This window comes from Sciurus carolinensis, chromosome 6, assembly GCF_902686445.1.
Source record: "Sciurus carolinensis chromosome 6, mSciCar1.2, whole genome shotgun sequence".
Classification (NCBI taxonomy): Eukaryota; Metazoa; Chordata; class Mammalia; order Rodentia; family Sciuridae; genus Sciurus; species Sciurus carolinensis.
The window spans coordinates 49,549,279-49,563,957 of record NC_062218.1 but is presented as its reverse complement, the minus strand read 5'-3'; the positions used below and the strand labels follow the sequence as shown (position 1 = coordinate 49,563,957).

General features: G+C 36.0%; 1 protein-coding gene across 1 annotated transcript in view; it reads right to left on the bottom strand.

The window, feature by feature from the left end:
- Ndufaf2 (NADH:ubiquinone oxidoreductase complex assembly factor 2) overlaps nucleotides 1-14,679 on the bottom strand; it is a 195,002-nt gene that overhangs the window by 70,683 nt on the left and 109,640 nt on the right. The window contains exon 2 of the mRNA XM_047555118.1: nucleotides 1,057-1,146. Coding sequence (XP_047411074.1) covers nucleotides 1,057-1,146 — 90 coding nt within the window. The remainder of the gene's footprint in view (nucleotides 1-1,056; nucleotides 1,147-14,679) is intronic.

Genomic DNA, 14,679 nt, shown 5'->3' with positions numbered 1-14,679 from the left:
AAATAGTTTGCCTCTACTTCATGTACAAACAGAGAAACAAGTTGTACCTCATTTGTTTACAATAAAAAAAAATAAGTTAGGCATTGGTGCTTCAGTTAAGGTTCTTTTAGTGGCAAATAACAAAGGCTAACATAGGCTAGATTTCATGTACTCAATAAATTACTTATTGAGCACTTACTATGTGCCTTACCATGTTTCAGGCACTATGGAAGGAAATGGTAAGTAAAAAGGGGAAATATACATTGAAGATATAAGGTGCTATTTAGAACTCAGATTTGCAGCTAAACTTCATTAAGAAAGAAATATAACTGGAAACTGGAAAGCTGTTGGAAACCTAGGAAATATTCTTGGTCTCTTATGTTTTTCTCTTGTAAAGTAGTTTCAGTTCTCTTCTCTGTTGATCAGCTTTTTCTACAGTAAAACTTTAATGGTAGATCGAACATAGCTACTCTCAAGCTGCCAAGTTCATATGTTACTGCCCCAGCCACAAAGAGAGACGAGCTGCTTCTGCTTTACATCCCTTTGATCTTTTACTTAATTTCAAAGTGCAAAGATAGGGATCAACTATCCATCCTTGTCCAAACAGGGGAGGTCAGCTAACAGGGTCATTGTGCCTTGAATAAATATCCCAAATGGTATCTATAGCCAAGTATTTGCCACAACTTATAAAAGAGAAAACTAAGACTGAAAAGAATGTTACTTTCTCAAGTTCATGTAAGTAGTGAATGCCAGAAACAGGCTTCGAATTCCAGGGCTGTCCAAGTGTAGGGTGGGTGTCTCCTTAACCTTGCACATGTGGAGCTTTGCTTGCCTCACTTTAGTCCCAGCTCTGCCAATGCTTCGTAGTTCTTTTTGTTATGCATGTGCTCCCATTCCAAAGTTTGTCAAATTCACAAGTTTTAAAGAAATGCAAAGTTAAAAAAAAAAAAAGTTTGATGGATTCAGGATGTGAAAGCTTTTTCAAAGAGACGTATGCAATTATATATGCTGTTATTAATTTTGTATACTGTTAAATAATTTGTCTCCCGGATAATTCCACTAAAAGCAGAATCTTACCTTCCCATTCTGTTGGGATATCCCCCACTTCATAGTCTGTTGCGTTTTTATTTGCTGCTTCTACGATTCTTTTCTCTCGAATAGTTTGTCCTATAAGACAAAAGGATTAATACATTTTTAAATGAACACGACATAGTAGTTATTATAAGTAATGTTTTCTCTTTTGATACTGCACACCATTCATATGGTAAAAGAATTAAATCAGAAGGAAAAAGAATAGATTCTATTTAGATCTATATGTTAGAAAAGACAATCACTAAACAGCAAAATTTTAAAATAGTCTACCATAGTATATAAAATTAATTTTGGTAGAATAAATCTAGATTTCATGCAAAGAAAAAGAGCAATCAATCCTTCAGGACACTAATGACTAATAAAAGCATTTTAGTATGTTTGATGCTTTTAAACGTACAAGTATATGTATCAGAGGTGCCAACAGTTGCTGTGATTGCCCATGACAGACCACGAGAACTTGGTGCTATTCTGTCCCCACAGTAATATTGAAAACACCCAATGGAATGAAGTCCTTGAATGGGTTCTGTGGCCTATCTGAATTATTAACTCTCAAGGGAATGTAATGAAAGAGGGACAAAAGCTGGTGAGCCTCAGGTATGGTGCTTCAGGTGAGAGAACAACATGTATAATGGAATGGCAGAAATGTAGAAACAGGCAAGCAGAGAGAACAGTAAAGAAAAAGGTAGAGGAAACAAGAATGGGATGAGAAATGCCTACTACTTATATTTCTCAAAAATAAAGAGTTGATTAGAAACATATTTTAAGTTCATACAGAAGGTATAAAACTATTTGTCATTTTCTTCTATTTTCAGAAAGTCTTGATTACATCCTTCAAAGCTGCTTTGCCAAGATGGTAGCTTCAAAATATGTTTGTCTGTCATTGAATCTCTGAGCTAGGGAAACTAGGTAGGCTTTCTATTTCCAGCAGTTAACAAGCATGCTTCTGTACTCCAGGGAATGTGACCTGAGACAGAAGACATTGGTGAGTAATGATAAAGAGAGCAGCATGGCTTAACAGTGATTAGACCAGTCATGGATAGAAATCTGGACCTTACAGAACACTCCTTTCTTTAACCCTCCTCAGCTAGTCTTACACCATACTAAAGAGAATGGGCAACATAATTAAGAAGCTGACATTGTTGCCTGCAAAACACTCTTGTATACTTCCCTCAATTTTACTAACTAGAAATTCCTTCATTGGTGGGCAAGGGCTCCTGGGAGTGAATGTGTAGGATAAAGGCACAAGGATAGCCTGAGAAGACCGAATGGCTGGTTGTTATTTCCTGTTTTGGTAAGAGTACGTCAAAGGCTAGGATTTCATAGACAAGTCATTAATGGCCAATAACCCTGAAGTATGTGGCCAAGAAGATTCTGCATTTCATTATGAACTCATTTAACTAGTCTAATTGAATCCTAACACTAAAGTTCCTTAAGGCTTATGAAGAGGAGTTATCTTTTCCTTATTTTACCCAATAAATTTACATAGGGCAGGGGACTGGTAGTAAATGTCCCTAAGTTATAGGGAAAAGGTTTAGAGTAAAAGAAGAATATTAACAATGACAGCTACATTTCTATGTCATAGTAGAGGCACAATATACATAAATGTATTTTCACTAAAATGCTGTTTTTATATTTATACATAAATATACCATATCAATAGTTATTATAAAGTATACTTACATATCAGTTTTTAAACTTTACTTTATAGTAACTATGTCTTCATATAGTACTTACCCAAATACCCAGATATAAGTATGTTCTTTTAACAATAATCATTAAAGAAAGGATAATAATTGTCTAAAACAAAAAAAATGATAGTAAAAGGGATTCTGAAAGTACATATGTGTGTAGTCTATAAGCTCTTTATTTATTTATTTATTTATTTTTTGCGGTACTGGGGATCGAACTCAGGGCCTTGTGCTTTCGAGGCAAGCACTCTACCAACTGAGCTATCTCCCCAGCCCTATAAGCTCTTAAGTGAACCTCGAACAGAGTTTAGCACACATGGAGACGATAGAGGTCTGCAACTCCCAGAAGCACCACTGAAGAACACATGTTGGGCGAGGCTGTAGCTCAGTGGCAGAGCGTTTGCCTAGCACGTGTGAGGCACTGGGTTCCACCCTTAGCACTGCACAAAAATAAACAAGTAAAATAAAGGCATGCTGTCCATACACAACTACCAAATCAAAAAGAAAGCCACATGCTCTCTGTATATCTGGGATACAAGAATCAACTTTTCATTCCTATTTTTAGGCCTATAAATTCATTTAAGGTCTCCCATGAATTTTAAAAATCAAAAATCAAACCGATCTGTATATAAATGAAAAGACAGGAAGAGTAATTCATGAGCTTATTTAATCCCTTGATAATCACTGATAAATCACTGATAAATCTTTGTTTACATATAGTTGACATCAAAGATGTGCTTGTAAAAGTATATGTCTTTAAAAATATAAAATTATGAGTTTATTAGATGAATTCTTTATAATCATACATTTTTTTCCCCTCAAAACCTTTAAAACTGAATTCCAAGATCCAAGATGGCGGATTAGAGGGAGGCTGTGTTCCTTGTCGCTCTGTAACTCCAGTTTCAAGCAGAGGATATCTGTTTCTTGGTGAGGCAGTTTTTGCAGCTTATCGATCCCCTACTGTTTACCCCATTTGTCTACTGTGATCACCTGCAGTCTGCCAGCATATTGACGCTTATTTTGAGTGCAGATTGTTCACTGTCAGGCATCTATCATCTGCCATTTGCCTACCTCTTGCCTGTCCAGCGCCTGCCTTTCACCTACCCATCACCCACCACCCGAGGTTCACCTCCCAAACGTCCGACAGTTGCCAGTAGACTGACCGCACACCGCCAGTGGAGTGCCAGCTGCCTGCTGTTGCCTGAAAGTTCTCTGCCACATACCTGCAGGTTTGGTTACGCATGGCTGCCGCCATTTCGAGACAACAGCCAGGCCCTGTAGGACCCCTGGCCAGACTGACTGAGTCCCGTCTCCAGTATGCCTCAGCTCGACTGATCACTCCCTGCCTCTGGGGCCCTCACATCAACTGATTGCACCTGGCCTCCAGGATCCCGCAACCACACCAAACAAACCTGACCTCCAGGACACCTGCCTGACCAACCGCATTCTGCCTCCAGGACCTCCAGCCGACCACATCCACACCCCGAGCTGCAGCTCCCCATTTGCCAACACATTTGGAAGCCACAGCAGTCATCTTGGATAATCCTGGAAGTTGTAGCTCCGATCTTTAGGTGGGGCAAATCCGATCCTGAGATGCCTGCAGGAGACTTGAAGCTCATTGTCAGAAAAAGTTTTGGAAACCGATAGGGCCACTATAAGCCTATAGGGGGAAATCTGCAATACCCCAGATCTGCACTGCTAGAGGGGAAAATACATGAAACATGAAAAAAAAAAACCATGAACAACATGAAAAAACAAGGGAAGAAAATGATCCAAACAAATCTAGATTCTATATGAATAGAATCCAATAACAGTATGGTAGAAGAAAGGTCAGAAAAGGACTTCATATTATACATAATTAGGATGATTCACAAAGCAAAGGATGAGATAAGAGAGCAAATGCAGGCAATGAATGATAATACCAACAAGCAGTTGAAAGAGCACCTGCAGGAAGCAAAAGATCATTTCAACAAAGAGATAGAGATTCCCCCCTCCCCCCAAAAAAAACAAATTGAAACCCTTGAAATGAAGGAAACAATAAACCAAATAAAAAACTCAATGGAAAGCATCACCAAAAGACTAGACCACTTGGAAGACAGAACCTCAGACAATGAAGACAAAATATTTAATCTTGAAAATAAAGTTGTCTAAACAGAGAACAGAATCTCCAAGAACTATGGGACATCATGAAAAGACCAAATTTAAGAATTGTTGGGATTAAGAAAGGCACAGAGATACAAACCAAACGAATGAACAACCTATTCAATGAAATAATATCAGAAAATTTCCCAAACCTGAAGAATGAAATGGAAAATCGAATACAAGAGGCTTACAGAACACCAAATGCACAAAATCACAACAGATCCACACCAAAGGCACATTATAATGAAAATGCCTAACATTCAAAATAAAGATAGGATTTTGAAGGCCACGAGAGAAAAGCATCAGATTACATATAGGGGGAAACCAATACAGATAGCAGTCGACTTCTCAACCCAGACTCTAAAAGCTAGAAGGGCCTGGAACAATTGTATTTCAAGCCCTAAAAGAAAATGGTTGCCAACCAAGAATCCTATACCCAGCAAACCTAACCCTCAGATTTGAAGATGAAATAAAATCCTTCCATGATAAACAAAAATTAAAAGAATTTACAAATAGAAAGCCTGCACTACAGAATGTTCTCAACAAAATATTCCATGAGGAGGAAATGAAAAACAACAATGTAGGTCAGCAAAGGGAGGAACTAACTTAGAGAAAAACCACTCAAAGGAGAAACCAAGCCAGCTTAAAAACCGAAAATAAGCCCAAATGACTGGGAATACAAATCATATCTCAATAATAACCCTGAACGTTAATGGCCTAAACTCATCAATCAAAAGACAAAGACTGGCAGATTGGATTAAAAAGAAAGACCCAACAATATGCTGCCTGCAAGAGACTCATTTCATAGAAAAAGATATCCACAGACTAAAGGTGAAAGGATGGGAAAAAAACCTACCACGCATATGGACTCAGTAAAAAAGCGGGGGTTTCCATCCTTATATCAGAAAAAGTGAACTTCAAGCCAAAGTTAGTCAGAAGGGATAAAGAAGGGCATTTCATACTGCTTAAGGGAACCATAAATCAGGAAGACATAACGATGGTAAATATTTATGCCCCAAACAATGGTGCATCCCTGTACATCAAACATATCCTTCTCAATTTCAGGAATCATATAGACCACAACACAATAATTCTGGGTGACTTTAATGCACCACTGTCACTACTAGATGAATCTTCCAAACAAAAAGCAACCAAAGAAACCATAGAACTCAATAACACAATCAATAACCTATACTTAATAGACATATATAAAATATTCCATCCATCAATGAGCGGATTCACTTTCTTCTCGGCAGCACATGGAACCTTCTCCAAAATAGACCATATGTTATGCCACAAAGAAGCCCTTAGGAAATGCAAAAAAATAGAGATACTGCCTTGTGTTCTATCAGATCATAATGGACCGAGAGTAGAAATCAATGACAAAATAAAAAACAGAAATTACTCCAACACCTGGAGACTAAATAATATGCTATTGAATGAAACTTGGATAACAGAAAACATCAGGGAGAAGATAAAAGAATTCTTAGAGGTCAATGAGAACGACCATACAACATATCAAAATCTCTGGGACACTATGAAAGTGGTACTAGGAGGAAAATTCATTGCATGGAGCGCATTCCAGAAAAGAATGAAAAGTCAACAACTAAATGACCTAACATAACAGCTCTAAGCCCTAGAAAAAGAAGAACAGAATAACAGCAAAAGTAGTAGAAGATAGGAAATAATTAAATTCAGACCTGAAATCAATGAAATTGAAACAAAAGAAATAATTCAAAAAATTGACAAAACAAAAAGTTGGTTCTTTGAAAAAGTAAACAAAAGAGACAAACCCTTAGCCACACTAACAGAGAGAAGGAGAGAGAAAACTCAAATTCCTAAAATTTGTGATGAAAAAGGAAATATCACAACAGACACCACTGAGATACAGAACATAATGAGAAGCTACTTTGAAAATCTGTATTCCAACAAAATAGAAGCTACCGAAGACATTGACAAATTTCTAGAGACATATGCTCCTCTCAAGCTGAACCAGGAGGACATACACAATTTAAACAGATCAATATCAAACAATGAAATAGAAGAAGCCATTAAAAATCTACCATCCAAGAAAAGCCCAGGACCAGACAAATTCTCAGCCGAGTTCTACAAGACCTTCAAAGAAGAACTCATTCCAATACTTCTCAAAGTATTCCAGGAAATAGAAAAGGAGGGTACCCTACCAAACTCATTCTATGAAGCTAATATCACCCTCATACCCAAACCAGGCAAAGACGCATCAAGGAAAGAAAATTTCATACCAATATCCTTGATGAATATAGATGCAAAGATCCTTAACAAAATATTGGCAAACCGTATCCAAAAACATATTAAGAAAATTGTGCACCACAATCAAGTGGGGTTCATCCCTGGAATGCAAGGATGGTTTAACATCCGTAAATCAATAAACGTAATCCATCATGTCGATAGACTTAAGGATAAGAATCATATGGTTATTTCAATTGAGGCAGAAAAAGCGTTTGACAAAATACAACACCCCTTCATGCTCAAAACACTAGAAAAAATAGGGATAGTAGGAACATACCTGAACATTGTAAAGGCTATTTATGCTAATCCCATGGCCAACATCATTCTTAATGGAGAAAAACTGAAACCATTCCCTTTAAAAACGGGAACAAGACAGGGATGTCTTCTTTCACCATTTCTATTAAACATTGTCCTCGAAACTCTAGCCAGAGCAATTAGACAACTAAAGAAATTAAAGGGATATGAATAGGAAAAGAGGAACTTAAGCTGTCACTATTTGCTGATGACATGATTCTACATTTAAAGGATCCAAAAACCTCCTCCAGAAAACTTCTAGACCTCATCAATGAATTCAGCAAAATAGCAGGCTATAAAATCAACACGCATAAATCTAAAGCATTTGTATACGCAAGTGACAAAACATCTGAAAGGGAAATGAGGAAAACAACTCCATTTGCAATAGCCTCAAAAAAATAAAATACGTGGAAATCAATCTAACCAAAGAGGTAAAAGATCTCTACAATGAAAACTACAAAACATGGAAGAAAGAAATTGAGGAAGACCTTAGAAGATGGAAAGATCTCCCATGTTCTTGGATAGGCAGAATTAATATTGTCAAAATAGTCATACTACCAAAAGTGCTATACAGATTCAATGCAATTCCAATTAAAATCCCAATGACGTACCTTACAGAAATAGAGCAAGCAATCATGAAATTCATCTGGAAGAATGAGAAACCCAGAATAGCTAAAGCAATCCTTACCAGGAAGAATGAAACAGGGGGTATCACAATACCAGAACTTCAACTATACTACAAAGCAATAGTAACAAAAACGGCATGGTATTGGCACCAAAATAGACAGGTTAGATCAATGGTACAGAATAGAGGACATGGACACAAACCCAAATAAATACAATTTTCTCATACTAGACAAAGGTGCCAAAAATATGCAATGGAAAAAAGATAGCCTCTTCAACAAATGGTGCTGGCAAAACTAGAAATCCATATAAAACAGAATGAAACTAAATCCCTATCTCTCACCCTGTACAAAAATCAACTCACAATGGATCAAGGACCTTGGAATCAGACCAGAGACCCTGTACTTTATAGAAGAAAAAGTAGGTCTAAATCTTCAACTTGTTGTCTTAGTATCAGACTTCCTTAACAGGACTCCCAACAGCTCAAGAAATAAAAACAAGAATCAATAACTGGGACAGATTCAAACTAAATAGCTTTCTCTCAACAAAGAAAACTATCAGTAATGCGAAGAGAGAGCCTACAGAGTGGGAGAAAATCTTTGCCACTCATACATCAGGTACAATACTAATTCCCAGAATCTATAAAGAACTCAAAAAACTCTACACCATGAATACAAATAACCCAATCAACAAATGGGCTGAGGATATGAACAGACACTTCACAGAAGATCTACAAGCAATCAACAAACATGAAAAAATTTTCAACATCTTTAGTAATAAGAGAAATGCAAATCAAAAGTACCCTAAGATTCCATCTCACCCCAATTAGAATGGTAATTATCAAGAATACAAGCAACAATAGGTGTTGGCAAGGATGTGGGGGAAAAGGTACACTCATACATTGCTGGTGGGGTTGCAAATTAGTGCAGCCACAATGGAAAGCAGTGTGGAGATTCCTTGGAAAACTTGGAATGGAACCACCATTTGACCCAGCTATCCCACTCCTTGGCCTATACCCAAAAGACCTAAAATCAGCATACTACAGAGATATAGCCACATCAATGTTCACAGCTGCTCAATTCACAATAGCCAGATTGGGGAACCAACCTAGATGCCCTTCAATTGAGGAAGGGATAAAAAAACTGTGAGATATATATATATATATATATATATATTCCATTGTATGTATGTGTGTGTGTATATGTGTGTATATACATACAATGGAATATTACTCAGCCATAAAGAATAATAAAATTATGGCATTTGCAGGCAAATGGATGAAATTGGAGAATATCATGCTAAGTGAGATAAGCCAATCTCAAAAAACCACAGGACGAATGATCTCGCTGATCAGTGGATGATGACACATAATGGTGGGGAGGGGGCAAGAATGGAGGAAGGAGGGACTGTATAGAGGGAAAAGAGGGGTGGGAGGGATGGGAGGATAAGGGGAAAAAATAACAGAATGAATCAAACAACATACCTATGTAAATGTATGATTATGCAAATGGTATGCCGTTACTCCATGTACAAACAGAAACAACATGTATCCCATTTGTTTACAATAAAAAAATTTAAAAAAAAAACCAAAAAAAACCTTTAAAACTACTTCATTCTTGGGAATGAATCCTATTTGCATGACAGAGGTTGAGATGAAAGACAAATTTTAACTGTTCTATGAGCTTCCAGGATCAGGATGGAAACCCTGGACACTGATATGGGGAGGAGGCAAAGTCTTAAACCTGTAGTCTTATATTCCTGTGCCTTAGCCATGTAATAAACTTTGTGTGTTCTTTTCTCTGTTAAAAAAGTCATGTGTGGTGGCATATGCCTGTAAGCACAGCAGTTTGGGAGGCAGAGACAGGAGGATCGCAAAGTTCAAAGGCAGCCGGAGAACTTAGTCTCTAAGCAATTTAGCAAGATCCTGTCTCAAAATGGAAAAAAAAAAAAAAAAAGGACTGAGGATGTGGCTCAGTGGTTCAGTGCTCCTGGTTCAATCCCTGGTGAAAAAAAAAAAATCCTAAATATTACTCATTCTAGTACCATCTGCAATTTTTGCCATACTTTATAACACTATATCCTTATTATTTTTCATAGATTTTCTTTTTTCTTCAATGCTTTCTTTTATCTTATCCTGAAAGATACCAATGTATACACTAGTTACATATTTATACACATATACATAAATAGAAGTTGAAAAGTTTAAAAAGTTGTCATGTATCACCTGAAATCATCTTGTGGACTGTACTTGGGAAACCATACTGTAGACCACACTGGTCTATCCAGAGAGGCCCAGCAACACATCTGGTTTTACAGGTCATAGGAACCAATATAAACAGTAAGAAATTCCTGTGGACATGGAATGGTTGATAAATATCAAAGTCTTGCTTGGATGTGTTTACCCTTCATTTCATAAGATCTTGTTATGTACAACAATCTCAGGTTAAATCTGAAGAGGAAAGAGTTCTAAAATTCCAGGAATGACCAGATTTAAAAAATAACTAATATTTATGGCATGTTTACTATGTGTATGACATTGAACTAAATTTTAGTATGAATAATTTCCCTTAAACTCTACAACCTCATGAGGTTACTATTATTACTTCATTTTATAAATAAAGAGATTGATGCGTAAGAGCTTAATTCATTAACTTCAGGCCACTTACTAACAAACAGGAGTCAGGATTTGAACATAGATCTTTTGACTCTAGCCTTGGAGACTTAACCACCAAGTTATACTGCCAGACTTCAAGATATCTATAAAGGTTACGACTATAAACCTAGTACATTTCACTTAGTAAAATATAAGGGCTAAGTTACAAGAAAAGGAACTATTGTTTCTAAGAAAATTAAAACAAACTATCTCTGAAAAATAAAAAACACTCCTTTCGCTAGTGTATTTTTAGAATATACAAAACACATCTCAACCCATTTAACATAAAAGTCCTAAGAGTCATTCAACATTGTAAACATTCACTGAATAAAATCTGGAAAATACAGAAAATGGTTAAGAAAATAAAAATTCATCCATAACCCCAGCACTTAAATATCCTATCATTAACACTTTTTAGATTACAAATACACAAATAGACACACACATTTATTAGACATATATATTTTTTCTGCCACACAGAAAATATGAAATTTGTTATTATTCCATAACTTTGAAAGAAAACTCCAACATTCAGTTTCTGAACACGTTCTGAAATTCTAAGGAAAAAATAAGCTCCTGTAGAAGTGTGTTAATATTTCTTTTGTTCAATTGAATTTTAAATGTGATGACAAAAATCAAAGAGCTTGCTTCTTTAAGAATAGGCAATAAAAGAATATCAACAGAAAATTCAAGCCAATTAAAAACATGTACCGGGTACGTCATACAAAACAAGTTTTACAAAGTAAGGCAGAACTTCAAGGTCTGAGGAAGAAGAGGTAAAGTACAGTGATCCATCTAATATCCTGGTCACCAAAGAAATTCTCTCTTCTGAGAGATAAAACTCCACCATGGGAAAACATCTTCTCGTCTTTTCTATGCCTTTATCCCTCCATTTTTGTCCATTTCTGACGTAGAAGATGAAGCAATATTGGGGAGAGAAAAAAATGCTTTGAGGAATTCCCTGAAGTTAGCAGGATGTACTTTCTAGAGGAAAAAAGGTTCATAAAAGACTCCAAATCCACTGGTAGAGGAAGAAAGCCCAGATATTCTCAGATCAAGTTTCTGCAAGAATAATCAGAGTGAATCTTGTCAGGAAAATCCTAGGACTTTTTGATATTTTAAGTGTCATTTTCAGAATGTAGATATTATTGTCAAGTCTTGTGATGTTTTCCCTAAGAATTTAAAAATTATTTATTTTTTGAATAGGCTATATAAGTGCTCCTGTCTCTTGGTCATTCAGTTTTTCCCCCTGGTGGTAAACACAATGATCAGTTTCTGAAGTAATCTTCCAGGAATAGCTTATAGATGTACAAGCAAATATATATATGTGTATATATATATAGTACATACATACACACATACACACACACATATATATTTTTTTTGGGGGGGGGCAAAAACAAATACGATGACAATTATATTGCTTTGTATCTTGCTTTCTCTCCCCACCTTAATAACCTTGGAGTTTTTAACACATAAGTATAAAAAGAGCTTCTTCATAATTTTTCCTTTTCTTTTTTTGTTATTTTCTCCCTTCATTTAAAATTTTTCATCATTTTAAATAAACATGGAATAGTACACAGAATGGATGTATCATAATCTTTTTGTCTCCTTATTGATGACTATTTAAGTTGTTCCTCATATTTTGCCATTATAAACCATGCTCCAATGAATAACCTTACACACACGTCTTTTTAAATCAGTGCAAATATATCCAGGAGCTAAATTCCCCAAAGAATTGCTAGGTCAAATGGAATATGCATTTGTAATTTTGACAACTATTTCTGAATGGTTGTCTATAAAAGTTTCACTAATTTAACTCCCACAAATATATATTTTCAAAAAATATATACATTTTTCCTCTAAACTTTTAACTTTGAGGGTAGGTATGGGGATTGAACCCAGAGCTTTCTAACACTGAGCTATATCCACAGTCATTTTTATGTTTTATTTGGAGACAGGATCTAAGTTGCTGAGGTTGACCTTGAGTCTGCCATGCTCCTGCCTTAGCCTCCCCAGTTACAGGGATTACAGGGGCGTACCTGTAACCCTGTGCCTGGTTAGTTTTGCCCTTTAATTTTTGCCAAATAATAGGCTGAAAATGGTAACTTGCAGATATTTTTCCTTTCTGTGAACAAGGCTGGCATCATTTCATTTTAAGAGGCTTTGTACTTTTTTTTCTGTGAATTGTTCATGTCCTTTGACCATCTTCCAATGGTTTTTTTACTTGCTGATTTGTAGAAACTCTTGTATGTTTAAGAATGACTGTTACTGATAATACATGTGCACAAGAGTATTTATTACACCATTAACTGCAAATGCAAAATGTGGTAAGCCACTAAAATGATCAAGTATAATAACTCTTAAAATGTACAGTGGAACTTTCCAGAAGTTACATAACATATAATATAGCAACATACTGAATGGGAAAGTGAAAATCTAGCCATTTTTTATTAAGCCAAACACTGAATAGATTCATAGAAGCATAAAACAATGGTAAACTTTTCCCTAAAATTTTCTGTTTTAGAAAACAGTTATTTCTGATAAACAATACACTTAGCCTCACCCACGCCCCCATCCATGAGTTTCATGGTCACAGATTCAACAAGATGCTGATGGAAAATATTTTTTAAAAAGACTGCATCTGTACTGAACATTTATGGATTATTTCTTATCATTATTCCCTAAAAAACATGGTATAACAACTATTTATATAACATTTACATTGTATTAGGTATTATAGGTTATTCAGAAATGCTTTAGAGTATATGGGAGGCTGGGGGATATATGCAAATACTACACCATTTTATATATGGGACTTGGGCATTTGAAAATTTTGGTATCTGCAACAGGTAGTATAACCAATTCCCCATGGGATACTAAGGTAAGACTATATATTTTTATGTTAATATATAATGGTTTTATTAATGCTATTTTTTTGTATTTTGATTCATTGTACACAAATGGGGTAAAACTTGTGTTTCTCTGGTTGTGCATGAAGTAGAGTCACACCGTTTGCATAATAATACATGTACCTAGGGTAATGATGTTTGTCTCATTCTATTATCTTTCGTTCCCTCAACTCCCCATCCCTCATTTTCCTACAATTCATTCTTCCTTCATTCTTGCCTCCACACCAGCTCCCATTATGTATCATCATACGCTTATCAAAGAAATCATTTGGCCTTTGGTCTTTTGGGATTGGCTTATTTCACTTAGCATGATATTCTCCAACTCCATTCATTTACTTGCAAATGCCATAATTTTATTCTTCTTTATGGCCAAATAACATTCCATTGTGTATATATACCACAGTTTCTTTATCCATTCATCTATTGAAGGGCATCTAGGTTGGTTCCACAATCTAGTTATTGTGAATTGAGCTGCTATAAACACTGATGTGGCTACATCACTGTAGTATGCTGATTTTAAGTCCTTTGGGTGTAGGCCAAGGAGTGGGATAGCTGGGTCAAATGGGTTCCTTTCCAAGTTTTCTAAGGAATCTCCACACTGCTTTCCAGAGTGCTGCACTAATTTGCAACCCCACCAGCAATGTATGAGTGTACCTTTTTCCCTACACCCTCACCAACACCTATTGTTGCTTGTATTCTTGATAATAACCATTCTAATTGGGGTGAGATGGAATCTTAGGGTAGTTTGATTTGCATTTCTCTTATTACTAGAGATGTTAAACCTTTTTTCATATATCTGTTGACTGCTTGTAGATCTTCTTCTGTGAAGTGTCTGTTCATTTCCTTAGCCCATTTATTGACTGTGTTATTTGTATTACTGGTATAAAGTTTTTTGAGTTCTTCATAGATTCTGGAAATTAGTGCTCTATCTGAAGTGTGTATGGCAAAGATTTTCTCCCACTCTGTAGGCTCTCTCTTCATATTGCTGATTGTTTCCTTTGTTGAGAAAAAGTATTTTAGTTTGAAT